The 17,910-nt window shown below is 40.2% G+C and overlaps 1 protein-coding gene across 2 annotated transcripts in view; it reads right to left on the reverse strand.

Annotated features, from left to right (window-relative positions):
• macf1a (microtubule actin crosslinking factor 1a) overlaps nucleotides 1–17,910 on the reverse strand; it is a 252,345-nt gene that overhangs the window by 232,959 nt on the left and 1,476 nt on the right. For both annotated transcript variants that reach the window (XM_088329356.1, XM_088329357.1), the window contains exon 2: nucleotides 9,042–9,265. In XM_088329356.1, coding sequence (XP_088185482.1) covers nucleotides 9,042–9,258 — 217 coding nt within the window. In that variant the 5' untranslated portion in view covers nucleotides 9,259–9,265. The remainder of the gene's footprint in view (nucleotides 1–9,041; nucleotides 9,266–17,910) is intronic.

A 17,910-nucleotide genomic window follows, 5' to 3' on the forward strand; every position in this document is an offset into this window, starting at 1 on the left:
TCGGCGTGCAGACGAAAACTCGAACCGCGAGACCAAAACAAGAATCTGCCCGACGAAAAGTTTGGAGTGCGGTAAATTTTTGTTTAAAAAAAAAAGGTAATCGGGTAATAATGACAATTTGTGTCAAAAAAGTTGCGTCCTGGGGACACACGTTGATTTGAGACGTTGCGTCCCCAGCAAAAATGATACGCCGAAGACGCAGGGACGCGGGCAAACGAGAACACTGTACACATTTCAAAGTGCCCTGTTGAGGTGAATCATGCCCCTGTCCCCTTGGGCGCGGCCTGTAAGTGGCGTTGACGATTCATAGGACAATGCCCTACAAACTCATGCCATCTGCCGTTAGTCACAAGGGGAATAAAATGCAACGGCAAAGCGAAACCACAAAAGAGCAGTGTCGTTGAACAATAAAACTAGGGAACAATTTTAAGCATTTACAAGCACTTTAGCCTACATTCAAATCCCTTTCAATTGTAGAGGACACAACATTAAAATTCAAGCATTTAAAGATTTCAAAGCATTCTTACAAACCCTGTATACAACTCAAAGAAACATCCTGCCCTAAAAAAAAAAAACAAGCTTTTCAATAATGGCCAACTTAACCGAGGGGCAAACAAAGCGTTGCCATGGTGATGAAACAGCAACTGAAATGTCAGATGCACGCACACGTGCTTTTAAACCCCGAGGAGTTGCAATTCATTAGCATGATCAATAATTAAAACTCCTGGCTCCATTTCATTGCAGTTTGACCTGAGCCTACTGGCTGGCATTTTGAGCAGAGGCATTGTTTTGTGTCGAGCAGGGTTACGAAAGAGGGGAGAGGACGGACGCGAGAAAGGGCGGGTACAGTCCCAGTTTGGAATCGTCAGCAGCGTCGGACTGGACGTTTACCCAAATGATATTTACAGCACAAATACAAGGTGACGGATGTTGGCCAGGGCGGGGAAGACTCCATAAAAGTGCTTCCTCCAGTAGATCCTTAAGTACACAAGTGATTAGAATAGGAAGAAAAGGGCAGCCAGAAGCAGAGAAGATGGAACTGGAGATTCTTTCTCCAACTCATTGTTATGGAGTGTCCACAAAAACTTTTAACATTGGATTTAAATTCAAAGTCAAGTCAACTCATGTTTATTTGTGACGCCCTTAATCACAAAGAGTCTCAAAGGGCTGCACAGACCACAGATTATTGCAAACCACAGACTATTATTACTCCATCCCCTGATCTAAAACATACATGAGGGCAAGGAAAAACTCAAAAACCTCAATATGAGGAAAATGAAGAAACCTTGAGAAAGGACTTCACATGAGGTAATTCGCCTTACGGGATGACCAGGCTGCATTGGATGTTGCAATAACAAATAATACACAGATATTGTCAACATAAAATATGGGTTATTCACATGCTATAGAATAGAAGTGTGTTTTAAGCTTAGATTTAAACATTTCTACTAAGGTTGCAGATCAAATCTCAGGGGGAAGAGCATTCCACAGCACTGAGGCCCAAATGGAGAACACTCTCGAACCTGGTCCCCAATTTTCATGTCTATTTTTGAGAACAGTATAAAACGTGTCAAGATACAAGCATTTTGTGAGAAGTAATTAACTGATATCTAGTTTTGACATCCCAGAACTTCAAAAATTCTTTAGGACAGTCCTTAAATCATCAGTTTTACAGACTCGACCCAAATTCCAAGATGGCAGCGCCCATAGATCTATGGTATCAAACATGCGGCACGCTATGCGGATCAAAGCTCTTAATCCGGCCCGTAAGATGCCAATGGAAGCGCAAGAGAAAAATAAGCAACGGTTTTATATTTCCACTTAATGTCACCAAAGCCAAGCACCACTTGCAAATCAACTGGAGTTTTCTTTCTTTCTCTCCATCTCTTTATATCATGCATGTCCTTTTATCTCTTTTACTCCCTTTTTCTCTTGTTCACACCCTCGTTCCCTTTTCTTTTTTTTCTCCCTTTATCTCTCTATCCCTTTCTCACTTGATAGCGTTGGCTTAATGAACATGGTACTTTTTACAGAAAAGATGTGAAAGTCCTTCCTGGCGCTGGGAAGACAACACACATACCCAACGCATACACAGCGAGTAAGATAGGCTGATTATAGGGGTTTAATTTCAATGCAGCTAAAATGAGTACTAAAATGTATTGATGACAAAGTCACGAAATTGGGTTTTAAAAAAGTTGTTCGACATAGCCACTGTATAACATACTCTCACCATAATACACCGGGTCTTCCACAGACTCCGTCGATATGGCGCAAATGACACTAGCAGAGCTTAAGAAGAGCGGTGCTCGGAATCCAATGGACTGAACCATCTTAAGACAGTTGCAACATTTACATTTGTTTTGTTTTACTTTTTATTTAGTGTTAAACCTATCATTTACTTTATGAGGGAAAGGAGATTTTAAAATGCTACATTTTTAGGGAATGCGAGAGCACCCCCGAAAACGAGCCGGTTACGCTTGTGGTTCAAATCAACGTTTGTTTTCTGATTAAGAGTTTTTTTGTTCCACTAAGAGGCGCTAAATATAACACACTGTCCCTTTAATAAATGCTATCCGGTTACCTTTATATCGTTCCAGGACATCTTCGTATGCCTGTGCGAACTGCTTTTCCTGGGAGTGGTTGGATGGCAGCAAGCCGGGTACGAACCCAGCCATGGTACTTGGACGGTCGGTCAGACTACTGCAGTGTCCCCCCACCGCCCGGCTGACTGGCTGGCTGGCTGGCGTGGAATCACCCCGGCCCCGGTAAAATTCCGTCAAATATCAAGAAAAGCGCCCCCGAGATACGAAAAGTGAGCAAATGTACGTCGGAGGTTATATAAATGTTATCTGTCCATCTTCAGCGAGGCTGGTTGGTAGGCGCCGACACACGCTTGGTGCTCGGCGTCTCCTAGCGAGAAGTCCCTCCTTAAATGTGGCAGCGTCCACCCGCGACAGCTGTTCGCACGCCGATGGGACGAATTCAGAGTTCTTCGGTTGGCTTTCCGGGCATTAGCTCGGCCTGCCGCGTGTTTCTTCCATCTCTATCTCTCTCTCTCTGTCGGCCACGTCAGGAAGCGCCGACACCGCCGCAGGAATCTCAAAACCCGGCGGCCAAGTGGGACTATTAGCTAGCCGGCTGGCTAAAACGGAGGATTCGAGGAAAACTGGGGCTCTAGCGCCCTCCAAATGGCTTTTTCAGCAACGCATCCCTAAACCGAATTAATGTGATATTAAATATATTTGTTGGTTTGTTGCTTCCCTTTATACCACTAGTGTCGTATGAGCACCACTCCCGTGTTGTGTATTAGGCAATTACAGCCTGGTGGCGCCCATCCCTCTCAAAGCTAACAAATGTCTCCACCCGGTCTAGAACCAAGGACTTTCCGCGTGTGCTAACCACTGCATTGTTGATTTAACTTGGAGAAAATATTCCACTTTCTACTTTGTTGACACAATTTTGTGGCGTCGTTGTCAAATAAAATGGCAAATATAAAATGTTTTACAAAAATGACACAATATTGCAGGAAAAACTAAATTGTTTTGTTTTAAAATGACACATAAGCTGAAGGTCTATGACGAATTGAGGCATTTTTGTTCGGAGTGTCTAAAAAAAGATTGAATCATTTGTATCGAACCGAAAACATTTTCAGTAGAACCCTGAACTGGTTGCCAGCCAGTCGCAGGGCACACAGGGACAGACAATTCGCTCATTCACACCTAGTGACAATTTGGACTGGCAAATTAACCATAAATTCATGTTTTTGGAATGTGGGAGGAAACCGGAGTGAAACCCACGCAAGTACGGGGAGAACATGCAAACTCCACACAGGAAGGTTTGATCTCTCGACCTCTGAACTGTGCCGCACACGCGCTAAACCACTGCACCGCCAAGCTGCCCGGGGAAGAGGAAAAGGGAATTGTTTTAATTTAGAGCAAACAAAACAAATAATGTGATTTGAACACCGCAAAATAGATTTTTTATAGAATATATTTATTTAATTTAAACATTTTAATAAATAAAGTTTTACATTTTAAAATTGTGGAAGGGAGTATTTTTAAATGATGTCCCAAAATGTGATGTGGAGGACAAATGAGGTAGTGCATGGCTCCACTCAAATTTGCTTATTTTTTGACCCAACCATTTTTAATAAGCAACCATCTCTCTAAAATATTGTATTTACAGTCTTGTCATTTCATAAAATAATACTAATAATGATAATAATACTAGTAATGAGGAGAGAAAGAGCTAGAGAAAGACAAGATGAGATTTTTATTATAATTTTAATCCCAATTTATTTTAAACAGCATTTAATTTAAATTGGATTGAATTTGTCTTTATTGTCATTGATAAACATTGTATGCAAAAAGATGTAATAACATGTAATAAAGACTTTAAAGAGAAAAGACTGTCAGGATAAATAGAGAAAAGCATTTACAACGTAGTGCTTGGAGACTGCCCTAAATTACAATATTTGGGCAATATTTGTGAATGAAAAATAATAGTGCATTGTAACAATATTTTTTGTGTGCGAAGAGAAGAAATGCAATAAAATTTAACAGCGACAAAAAGCTCCCAAATAAGCCGCAAGGTATATGTTTTCACAATTTTGTGCAATAATATTAAGCAAAAACCAAAAGTAGAAGAAAAGAACAAGTACGTAGCAAAATATGTTTTTACAGTTTTGTACGCTTGTTTCCTGGGAAGGAAGATTTAAAGTAGCCTTCTAAATGAAATATTCTATATACAAAATCCCTAAAAAATAAGGATACAAATTAAGGGAGAGATTTGAAATCACCGTGTTGCTTTACAGAAATGTCTATTTTCCCACTGTCAAACGAGGGAACACCAATCGAGGTCATATACCGCCACCTAGCGGTTCAACAATTGAACTGAGGACCCTAAATCCAAAAGCACGCCTCGAGATATGACTTTGTGACCTATTTGCCACACTGTACCTTGTCGTACTGTATAGTATTCTCTCCCAAGGCTGAAAGCATCATCTGGATAATCTCTATAAAGCAGCTCTGATGGGAAATGCAACGGAGATTAGGGATTAATTCAAAGGGATGAACGTAAAGATTCACGCATAATGCACATTGTCTTAGCTGTGAAATGAGAAAAGTCAATGTTGACCACCAGAGTTGAGATTTCAGAGTAATTATTAACAAACTACTGACTTAATATTAAAAAAGGTCAAGATTCAAAAGGTTTTATTTGGAACTATAGACATTCTTCCGCAAATGTATCGCTTTAAATTCATGCTTTCTAATCTTGTGCGCTTTATATACTGGAAAACACGGTGCCTAAAATTGTAAATGCATGGTTATAATGAAATGATATTAAGGTAACTGTTCTGTCTTTGAGAAACATAGAGTGGTCTTTGAGTGCCCTTTTGTTACATGAAAATTGTTTGTTGGTAAATGGGAACAAAAGAGAAGCGCAAAACTCAGACGGAAGCTTAGATGCCAACTTTTGAATGTTCATTGCAAATCCCTTTTTTGTTAAGGCCCGGTCACACAGCCTTTTGCTTCTGTATCGCGGGTAAAATTTTGTGATTTTTTTTTTTGCCCGTGGTCGCCTGCGGTGGAAAATGTGCAATATTGGCTGGCGACTGTTCCGCGTCCTTCCGGCGACTGTTCCGCGTCCTTATCGCTGGTAACTGCGGCTGCATCGCTGTGCCGCCCGCGGTTACCCGTGGTCTAAAGTTTTGAGCAGCGCAAAACTTTTTTGCGCGGCCAACCGGTGAATTTCTTACCGCGTGCAAAGCGCGGCCGTATCTCGTCTGTATCACGATCTCAAAAGCGCCCAACAGCGCCTGCTTCACGGGCAGAAATTTCTGGCCGTGAGTTGGCCTCAATACGCCCGTGAAAGGCTGTGTGACCGGGCCTTAAGTTTGGACAAAACTGTCCATTGGTAATCGTATGACATAGGACTGCAACTAACAATTATTCCCATAATCGAATTTCATAAAGTGTTTGTCAAATAACTTCACAATAAACAAAAGTCCAAATAAATATATGCTATACACCTTCAAATAGGTCAGATACTCTTTTCCTAACACCTTATCCAAAGAAGATATCATATTTGGGCTTATACAAAACAAAGAAAAAGGAGCAATACTTTTTTCATCCATATAAAAAGATTTATCAAAAATGAAAACCCATTTTTCAAAATGTTGTCCACAAATTTGTCCTTTTGGCCAAATCATTGAAGATGGTATAGAATAGAAGAAGAATATAATTTACTTTTATTGTCATTCTTTGTATACATTCCATATATGAAAATGATACACAATATGCTTAAGAATTTGCCCTGTGTGTAGAGTTAAACATGTCATTTTCAGTTTTCTTTTTAATATATTTTATTTTTAGGTTGTTTTTTTTTCTCTGTACTTCTGGCATCACTTTCTGTTCCTTTGAAAGTTGTTAACTTTGTTTTAGGAAGGAAAACTCAAACACTACAAAGTTGCCAATGCCAATTTTGTTGGAATAATGTCATGTGCAATAAAAAGAGTTAGAAAAATGTAAGATAACTTTTTTTATATAAAAACGGTCTTGGCGCCCTTTGCTGGACAAAACTGGTACTACACCTTGAGGCGTCACAACAAAACGGTGTGCACTTTTGTTTGCATTGATTTAACGTACTTAGTAGCTCCTATATTACATGATACAACGAAACGATAATCTAATTAGTTGCCAATGCGTTTTTATCGATTAGTTGTTGCAGCCCTAGGATGAAAAATTCTGTGATTGAATCAAGATTTTGTTTATGGTTTTCTACCAAATTTCTCTAGCTTTAATTGTTGTTAAATTATACAGCATACGGTAACTGTCCTGCCTTTGAGAAACATAAAGAGGTATTCAAGAGTTCTCTTGTGGTTAACATGTTAACTGTTGCTAAAATTCATATTAGGGCTGAAACCAGATGTTGTAATAATAACTGATTTTCAATGAAATGCATTATTTTAATTTAAATCTTTTTTTGTATGCAACCTAAACTCTTACTGTAGCTTTAATTCCCTGCGCTTTATGGTCCAGTGCGCCTTATACATGAAAAAAATATCACATAACACGATGCCATGAAGGCAGCACGGCGGGCGCAGTGGTTAGCGCTTGTGCGGCACAGTTCTGAGGTCATTAGACCGAACCTTCCTGTGTGGAGTTTGCATGTTCTCCCCGTGCTAGCGTGGGTTTCCTTCGGGCACTCCGGTTTCCTCCCACATTCCCGAAAACAAGCATGTCAGGTTAATTGCCCGGTCCAAATAGTCCCTAGGTGTGAATGAGCAAGTGAGTTTTCCGTCTCTTTGTGCCCTGCGACTGGCTGGCAACCAGATGAGGGTGTCCCCTGCCCACTGCCTGAAGACAGCTGGGATGGGCTCCAGCGCCCCCGCGACCCTACTGAGGATAAGCGGCACAGATAATGAATGAATGAATGAATGCCATGAATTCTTGCACCTCTCGCTTCCTCCCTCCTCTTTCCCTTCTTTTTTTCTGTTCCATTCACTTTTCTTCAACCTCTTTTATAACGGTTGTCACCCTTTTCGTCTCCCGCTGTGATTGCTTCGATCCCCCCGGCAACAGAAGAGGGGGCGCCTCATCCCTGTGGCAACAAGGGGACAAGAGAGGCTGCCTGTTGAGAAACCAAAATGCTGCAGGCGGTTTGCAGGACGCCTATATGACATGCCAGCATCGTGCGGGGTCCTGTTAATTGCCTCGTAAATATATGAGCTGTCAATCACATGGTGGCCTGCTAAAAGACTTCCTGGTCCACATTCCAGCCTTTGTCCTCGTAAGGGGGGAGGATCAGGGTCAGCGTTCAAATTGTCGATGATAGCACCAGACACAATGGGGCTTCAAGCCTGAGTGAGCTGGACAATCCTGATGTAAGGGCGCTGCCCCAAGCTGACTCCACCCATAAAACAATCCATTTACAGGAAGTGACCAGACCTTCCAGCTGTATAATGAAGATGTGAAAACCCCTAAGTGTTCATATGTAAGAATAATGCCATGAACTGGTTGCCAGCCAGTGTCAGGGCACACCGAGACGGACAACTCGCTCGCTCATTCACACCTAGGGACAATTTAAACCGCCCAATTTACCTGACATTGCATGTTTTTTTTTGAACGAGGGAGGAAACTGGAGTGCCCGGAGGAAACCCACGCAAGCACATGGAGAACATTCAAACTCCGCACAGGAGGATTCGATAGATCTGTAAATACTTAAATTAAATTTCATGTGATTTGGAGGGATCCCCTGCAAAACACATGATATTACTTATTACTACATAATTTGGTCCATTATGTTTTATTACTTTTGATATGATCCATCCATCCATTATCAGCACCGCTTATCCTCAGTAGGGACGCGGGGGTGCTGGAGCCCATCCCAGCTATCTTCGGGGAATGGGCAGGGGACACCCTGAACTGGTTGCCAGCCAGTCGCAGGGCACACAGAGACAGACAACTCACTTGCCCGTCACACCTCGGGACAATTTGGACCGGCCAATTAACCCGAAATGCATGTTTTTGGAATGTGGGAGGAAACCGGAGTGCCCGGAGGAAACCCGCGCAAGCATTTACAAACTCTGCACAGGAGGTTCAGTCTCATGACCTCAGAACTGTGCCGCACACGTGCTAACCATTGCGCCGCCGAGCTGTCCTATTGATAATATATTATTAAAAAAATAATAATTTGAGGGGGCGTTTCCGTGAGCCAAAAAAGCCTGTTTTCTAAATAGAGCTATCCTCTTGGGTGCGACCAGTAGGGGGCACTTCACATAACAACGCCATTAGGACAGAGAGCAGGCATGCCGGCGTCATTGTGGTGCACTTTTTTATATTTCCTTATTTATCGCGTAGTCTGTGATGTCAGACTTCCGAGAAAGATATTAATGGCAAAAATTTCAAGCATCTTTGAGCACTTCACCCAAAATTCAAGCGATTTCCAAACCTTGAAAACACAACACTGAAACCCGAGGATTTCTAGCGGCTGTGTCAACCTCGAGATAGAAAGCACATCAGCATAGGCGGCTACCTTACCTGCCACACGGACGACCGCCCTCTCTGCAGGATCCAGCACAGAGTCCTGGCTTCTGCGTTTGCGGCGTTCATGTTTGGAAAGGTTCCAAGGAAGAGTGTCCCCTGGAGGGCCGGCGAGGGGACACGGTGAAAGCGAACCCCCGGAACGCTCGCTGCGGAAGGACGGCTCGCTCACGCAAGAGCGCTCGCTGAGCGTGTCGTCGTCCGAAGACTCCATAGGGGGCCTGTCCGGGTAAAATACAATTCAGTTTTTTGTTGCATTCTAACAACCAAGCCCGACCCAAATCGGGACGTGAGTATATAATCCCGTCCTGCCTGATTAACTTGATTTGAAGGACTCGGCCTGAAGTAAACCTTAAACTCTATCTACTTCGGCTGTGCGTACTTTGGCGCCAAAGTGTGCGTTTCCACTGAAGTACGCAGCTTTGGGTTTACTTCAGGTCGGGTCCCACAAATCAAGTGTGCACGCCGAAGTGCGCATTTTGGCGAGGTGCAGCAAATTGAAATCAAACAAAATGCCCCCGAAGACGAAATCCTTTTCTGCAGATTCCAACATGCAAATAGTGAAATATTTGTGAGAAAAGCAGAAAGTTTGTAAAGCTTGTAAGCTATTGTATAATTATAATTATAAAATATTATAAAAACTTATAATTTATCTATTGATATCTGGTCATCCTTTTTATTTATTTAGTCATTTATTTTTATTTTATATTGTACTTTACTTATTTTACATTTTATTATATATTTCATTGTTTTCTTTTGCGGGGCAGCACGACGGCGCAGTGGTTAGCACGTGTGTGGCACAGTTCTTAGGTCACAAGATCGAACCTCCTGTGTGGAGTTTGCATGTTCTCCCCGTGCTTGCGCGGGTTTCCTCCAGGCTCTTCGGTTTCCTCCCACATTCCCAAAAACAAAAACAGGTTAATTGCCCGGTCCAAATTGTCCCTAGGTGTGAATGAGCGAGTGAGTTTTTCATCTCTTTGTGCCCTGCGACTGGCTGGCAACCAGATGAAGGTGTCCCCTGCCCACTGCCCGAAGACAGCTGGGATGGGCTCCAGCACCCCCGCGACCCTACTGAGGATAAGCGGCACTGATAATGAATGAATGACATTGCAAAAACATGCATGTCAGGTTAATTGGCCGGTCCAAATTGTTCCTAGGTGTGAATGAACGAGTAAGTTGTCTGTCCCTGTGTGCCCTGCGATTGGCTGGCAACCAGTTCAGGGTGTCACCTGCCCACTGCCCTAAGATAGCTGGGATGGGCTCCAGCAACCCCGCGACCCTACTGAGGATAAAGCGGTGCAGATAATGGATGGATTTGGTAAGTATGTTTTATAAAAATGTTATCTTAAAAAAGGTTATCTCAAAGTTCCAACTTTGTAGTGTTTGCCTGTCTCATTATGAAACAAAGTTAACAAATTTCAAGGGAACAGAAAGTGCTGGAGAAGTACAGAGAAAAACATTTCTGAAAATAAATGAAGTGAATAAAGTAAAACAAAAATACTAATAATGACATGTGTAACTCTATACAAGGGGCAGATTAATTTATTTTTTTCCCCACTGGTCTTCATATGCAAGGTTACAATAGTTGAAATCAACAGCTTTGATTAACCAAGTGACAAAGCAGAAGGGACAGGATAAAGCCGAAAAATGAAAAACACTTTTCACAACAACTTTCTTAAGCCACCCCTACCGAGCCTGTATCTTACTAATGCCAGATCCATTACCCATGAAACTGATGACCTGGAGCTACAACTCGTAGGAAACCGTTACATCGAGACGGTTGTATTTTAATATTCGCAGAGACCTGGCTCTATCTGAATGTAGCCGATGTTAGCACGGAGCTATCCGGCTGCTTTCCAAATTGTTTTCTAACACTGAAAGGAGAAGCGAGCCCCGTCAGTGAGGAGATGAGGATGGGTTTTCGTTTCAAACAAGAATGAATTTGGATTTGAATCATTGCAAAGTTATCATTTTTTTGTTTAACATTTTTTTGATTTTTTTTTTTTAGAATTATAGGATTGTATATTTAAATTAGTAGTAATAATTGCAAAAAATATTTAAAGAGACAGTGTGTATTATTTGCTCACTAGATGTCGTTGTATTGTGTAGTTTAATGAAAAACGAGTGCTACGAAGCACAAGAAGGAATACAAACTACGGAGACTCAAAGTATACAAACTGCAAAATTTTTCTTCTTATTTATCTGCCTAGCTATTTACAATTTTCTTCTGTCTAGGTGAGCCTCATGTTATGGAAAATAAATACAAATTTCTTGACCTAAAAAATTCATGTTTATATAATAGTTGATCTACTTTTGGTTATCATAGGAAAATATGTTGTTGATTATTTCTCAAACAAAAATGTCTTTTACCACTAGGAGGCGCTAAATAATACACAATGTGCTTTTAGAGGAGAGTGAACTACATGTGCAGGAAGGGTAAAAATATGAAAAAACCTTCACACTCCTCAATACAATTACTTGATTTAGGGAACATAATAAATGTCCATAATTGATCTGTAATCTTCACACTACCACACATTTCATAGTGTAACTTGCACCTCTCTCCTGGGCGATGATACAGTATTTCATAGGACAATGCCACACAAACTCATGCCAGCTGCAGTTCATGGCAAAAGAAGAAGAAACGCATGTAAACTTGTTGAGAAAAAGGGCAAAGATTTTAAGCACTTTGCCTGGAATAAAATTAAAGAATTTTCGAGCACCCGTGCAAACCCTGAAAATACCAAGAAAGAAGAAAATTCTCACTCAATCCGATAACTTGGCTCGGGGAACTTAGCATCACAATAAATGGTTAATAGTACTGCATTTAAATAGCGCTTTTCAAGTGACTTAAGACCTCCCAAACGCTTTACAATGTACTTTACAATTGCCCATTTACACACAATCACTCGCATCAATAGTCAGAGGCAGCCATGCAAGGCGCCTACCTGCTTATTGAGGGTATTAGGTGTTCAGTGTCTTGCCAAAGAACATTTAACATGGAATGCCGGGAATCGAACCTGCGACCACCAGATAAGGAAGTAGTACAACTGTAACACTATGAGCACCAGATATGCTAGCTAGCCGTTCACAAACTGTAAAGTTATAGTATTTTAAAACACAACTGACACAATACAATAGCTAAATAAAGTGTCCATTGAGGCCATTGAGGCCACAGTCATTGAGTAAAAAAAATCAATGACAATGAATAGTCGCTGAAATGGGATCCGCTCGAATCAATGAAAGCTCCTTAAAGTGCTTTGTCAGCCATTTTGACGTCCGACATCCCCTCTAGCTTCAAATTTCCAATGGGTCCTTTACATTTTGTGTAAAAATTGACTTATTCTTAAAAATGTTCTTGCACCCTCTACCATAAAACACACTGATACCTATGCAGAATAAACAAATTTAAAAATTACTCTATTACAAGTACACTAAAATGCTATGTCCCCTATCATAAGTCCTGTTATCAATATAATTGAGAAAAATCTCTGTTATTATATGATTTCTGTATTGCTTTAATGCTAATATTTCTCACTTAATGTCAATTTCAGTTAGTGCATTTTTCATGTTTAAAATCTCTAAAATAGGTTGTGTCCCCCCTGTTACTCCGATAAGAGTTTGATAGAAAAAAACTGTTGGCTATCATTTTAGTCTGATGTGCTGCTGTGCTCCGATGTAACAATATTTTTGGAGAGGAAATATTCAAGGAGAAAAGTATGTTGCACTCTTTAATCAACAACATGTTTTATTATTGCTTTCTGATGAGGAAAAGCATAACACGTCCACCCCGTTTCAATTAATAATGAAGACATATTTATTTTTTGAATTCTGATAATATGGTTAAAAATCTGTCACAGTATTCACAATAGATTAATACAATTTGAAAGATACTTTATTTGATTTGGCACTGAAAAAGTTTTTACTAAATGAAGAAATCTTATATTTACCCAAAAATAAGTATCTATTAAAAAAATATATAAATACATTTTTAGAGTACAAACACAAAGGTTTTTGTGTGTATTTACGCACGTTTTGTGTGTTTACATACATTTTTGTGCGTGTTAACGAACGTTTTTGCGTGTGTTTATATACGTTTTGTGTGTATTTACGCATGTTTTGTGTGTGTTTACATACGTTTTTGATAGAAAAGCTTGAGATAAACTCAGAAATGTAGAGCAGGCTGGACTAAATCGTCCAATATCTATTAACAAACAATGGGGGGAAAATACATTTAATATTTGGCTTGAATATGTTAACAATTTGCATGTTTTAACAGTGAAGTAAATTCAGCTTTACATCTGAACCAAGTCACCACAAACGTGACCAAAAAAAACAGTGGGAGCTAGGAATAAAAATATGCTTGTCCAAATTGATATACTTTTTTGGAATAAATAAAAAAAATAACTACCAAGTGAACTAGCAATAACATCAAATCAAACTGCTAAGTTGGGTCGACTGAAGTTGAGAAAATACTGCGCAATATTATCTTGAAACCAGACTGGGCATGAGCTCATTTGCACATTTACTGTCCTCTAGTGGCAGGAAGGGGCATTTGGTATGTATTTTTAAAAAATAATAATATAACTCATCTTCAGGGCCGAATGTTAGTCATGGCTGCCCTAAAGTGTGGCTTTGTGTACAAGGAAAAGGTAGTAGACTAAACAGTTTGGGGTATAAAAAGTAGTTCTTATGTGATTTTTAAAGGGGTGTAACCATGGCGGCAGTACATGGAAGGTCATTGAGTTTGTCTGGGAATTTGCGTACTTGGAATTACGTTTGGGATTCACATTTAGCTCAGATGTGGAAATTCTAGGGCCCCCGGGATGATGATAGTTTGAGGCCCCCTGCGTTAAGATAAAAGTGAAAGGGACAGTGTGTATTATTTTCCCACTAGAGTTCGCTGTATTCTGTCGTGTCAGCGAAAACAACTACTAAAGGTACGAGGGAAAAAGACAAAAGACTCAAAGTGACCAAAACGCGCCTTGTTACTTTTGAAAAGAGAAATAGGAAAATAAAAGAGGAATACAAAATAAAAGAACATAAAGACAAAAAAAAGAGAAAGAAGACAAAAAGTAAAACTCGAGAAAAAGGATCATAAAAATGAAAAAATAAAAAGAGAAAAAAAAAATCGAAAACAGGAGAGAAACTCTTTTTTTCATTTCAACCTTTTTTCTCGTCAATTGCTTTATTTTCTCCATTTTCGTTTTTTCCCAACTTTATTTTATTCCTGTTTTCCTTTTCTTCCTCTTTTCTTATTTCTTTATTCCTTTTTATAATAATCTATTTGCCCTTCTTTTTATCCTTTGAGAAAGTTAGGGTAAAAACGGGAAGAAAAAGGCTGCTTTTTGCTTACTTTTCAGTCTCTGTAGTGTGTAGTCTTTGGACTACTGTATCTTATTGGTTGCACAACACAAGACAGCGACCTCTAGTAGACAAATATCAAACACTGTCCCTTTAAGAGCAGTGGCATGTTTTTAAAAGCCCTGTATGTGGAAAACCCCATTTGGCCATACCTCACCCGGACCCTAGCTTTCAAGGCCCCCGACTCAATTGACTTTGAGACCCCTGTTCTAGTGTTTGCTTGCGTCTCGATTGTGAAAGTTTTCCATGTGGTAGTTCAGCTCCCGTTTGTTTTTATTTTGCCAATTTTATTTTACTTGTAAGAGTGTAAAAGCGAGCGAGCTTTCAAAATAAAAGGTTGCGGTCGGAAAACTTCAGAACCCGAACCCTGTCATTACACTTGAACGTGCCCCTCCCCCAGAAAAAACAGACAAATTCCAAGTGACATCATTCCCTGCTTGCTTCCAGTTCATTCTCTAACAAACATGCAGCCCACGGGCCAGGTCAGGCCTGCCAGGGCATTGAATCCAGCCCACGAGACAACGTCCCTCTCTTCTCTTTTTACTCTCTCTCTGTTTCTTTTTCTTTTGCTCCGTCTTATTCTTTCCTTCTTTTAATTTCAATATTTTTCTTTCTTTCTCTCGTTATTTTAATATCTTCCTCTTTTTCTCTATCGGTCTCATTTTCTTTTTCTGTCTTTGTCGCTCTCTGTATCTGTCTCTTTTTCATTCTCTATTTCTCTCTTTCTTTCTCTCTCTCTCTTCCTTGTGCTCTCTCCAGTCTTCTTTCTCTACATTTTTCTTGTCTCTTTTTTCTTTTTCTTTCTATTTTTCTTTGTCTCTTTTTGTCTGCCTTTTTCCCTTCTTTCTCTGTTTCGTTTTCTTTCTCCCTCTTTCATTCTATCTCTTTTTCTTTCTTTGTTTCTCCTGGTCTTGCTTTCTTTCCCTCTATTTTTCTTCCTCTCTATTTTTCTTTATCTCGTATCATTTTTCTTTCTTTCTGTTATCTTTCTCTCTCTTTGCATCAGCCTTTATTTCTCTGTCTCGCTCTTTTATTTAATATTTTTGTATTTAAAAAATCGGAGGAGCCAAAAATTTAAGTATTTTCACGACCATGGAAAACACAGCAATAAAATTCAAGCCTTTTTTAGGGATTTTAAGCACCGGGACATGAACACACTTAGCCAGGAAGAAGAGTGCAAGGCCGCTGCCTCATTTGTCCACACCGCCGATTGAGTTTTGCCCTTAAAGCAGGACGTGTGCTCGGATGCCTTCAGCAGCCAAGCGATGTGGAATTGCTCTTTTAATTCAGTTGCCGGCAGATTATGGCACTTTACGCAGACATCTGCTGTCTGCATGTGTCTTTGTGCAAAGTCTAAAGATATTTGTGTGGGAAAACATCCTTGGGTCGCGATCACAGTCAGAGAGCATCTCCTTGCATCGTTGTGATGCAGATGATTGCTGGTTTAAACTTTATGTTGTGTTAGGAATTGGCATCGCAACTTTTGTTTAATGGCTCGATTTTCACCTGGGGCCCAACCAAAAAAAGACTTTTTACTGAATATAGTTATTACGACATACTAACAAATATATGCATCTATAACCATATATTACCAGTCTATTTTCATTGTATAGCCTTTGAGACACAACATGGACCTTATTTTTAAGAAAATGAGGTACTTCAATCCTGATATACTACATTTGAAACCCATAAATAATTACGTTCTCTGACTACAAAACAGTGTTTCTTATTTTCTGTCACCCCCCTTGGAAGAAGAAATCCTCTTGGGCCCCACACTGCCCCATTTCATTTGTTTTCTGCGGTCTCTGTTGTATCAAATGCTCTTGTTCTTACTAACAGTACTCGATGATGTCAAACTGTAGAGAAAGGAAAGTCTATTCTTCTAATCTTGTGTGTGAACTAAGGCCTGTCAGCCTTTTTAAGCAGACTTGTTTTATTTTGCCTTACGCAAGGCACGGCCTATCGAATCAGACTGCTGAGAAACATGGCAACAATTTCAAACGCTTCACCCAAAATGTAAGCACTTTTCAAACCTTGAAAACAACATAAAATTCAAGCATTTTAAAGGATTTCAAACACCTGTACGAACCCTGCAATACCTTACCATAAAACCTTGTGTATAACGCGCACCAAAACAAAGTTCTTTTTTGGGATGAGAAAAGAATGTGCGGTCGACACGAAAAAATAAGGTATGAGAAAAAAATAAGAGTTTATTTCTGTGAAAAAACAGTCACAATTTTAGCCACGGGCAAGGCGAGCAGTCACCTAAGGCGGCATTTTTACCATGACACACAGGGGGCGGCACCAAAACTTCTTAAAGATAAAAAATAATCTTAAATGTGCGCCGCAAAACGGTTTTGTTATCATTAGGGCTGGGAATGGATTAAAATAAATTAACTAATTTATCTCAGTTTTGACATGAATTAATCACGATTAGTTGCGATTAATTTATTAAATCCAGATTTTACAAATGGCAGTAAATATGAAAAAATATGCACAGAAAAATAAGATTACATTTATTATGCCAAATGGTATATGCCTATACCAAGTAGAGTAAACATGCATATAGACTGTAATGACAAAGCTAGCTTTCATTACAAAAATATTCAACTACTTTATGTCAACACTGTTGAACTGTAAATTTGCGGTAAAGCTGGTGTAAATATTTTCAATAATTCCGCCTTCGTGCCCCTTAGTGACGCACATTTTCGGAACTTGGAAAATACAGGCCAACTGCTGCGCATTTTCTGAACTGTGTGAAGTGGATGAAACCGGTGATCCAAAATCGGTTATGAGGACAGGTGGATTGGTTCAGCCTTGATCGCTTGTCCTGAGTGACAGTTGGGGGATGGGCATCCGTTTACGTTGGAGACGGGTGGGAAAAAAAACACAGGCCCTAATTGTTGTCGCTCATTATTTACGAGGTTAAAATAACCTCCTGTAAACCATTGAAGAAGAACCAGCACCCTGTCGTAGCAGGAATCACAAAAGCAGCAGTCCTGATAGTTCATACTGTAACTTCCCATATCATCGATATGAGTATTAAAATACATTAAGTTTAAAAGGTAACGCGCAGTCTCGCGGAATGGAGGTCCAGGGTTTAATGCCAACTACAGCAGCCTCCCTGTACGGAGTTTGCATGTTCTCCCCAGGCCTGCGTGTGTTTCCTTCCAGCACTTGGGTTTCCCCCCACGGACCAAAAACATGCGTGTCAAGTTGATTGGCCAGTCTAAATTGGTGTGAATAAGCATATTTATGATTATGTGTCTCCATGCCCTGTGACTTGCTGGCAAGCAGTTCAGGGTGTCTCCTGCCCACAGCCTGATGACAGGTGGGATGGGCTCCAGCATCCCCGCAACCCTACTGAGGATAAGCGTTGAAGATAAAAAACAAAAAAGGATAAAGATATGCAATTAGTTATCTATATAGGATTACGGATGGTCGGTATTAGTGTCATGAATGAAAGGTTAATGTTCATTTTGTCGTATGCTTTTGTTGGCTT

This window comes from Urocampus carinirostris, chromosome 2 (assembly GCF_059441175.1).
Source record: "Urocampus carinirostris isolate Australia breed hairy pipefish chromosome 2, RoL_Ucar_1.0, whole genome shotgun sequence".
NCBI classification, from domain to species: domain Eukaryota; kingdom Metazoa; phylum Chordata; class Actinopteri; order Syngnathiformes; family Syngnathidae; genus Urocampus; species Urocampus carinirostris.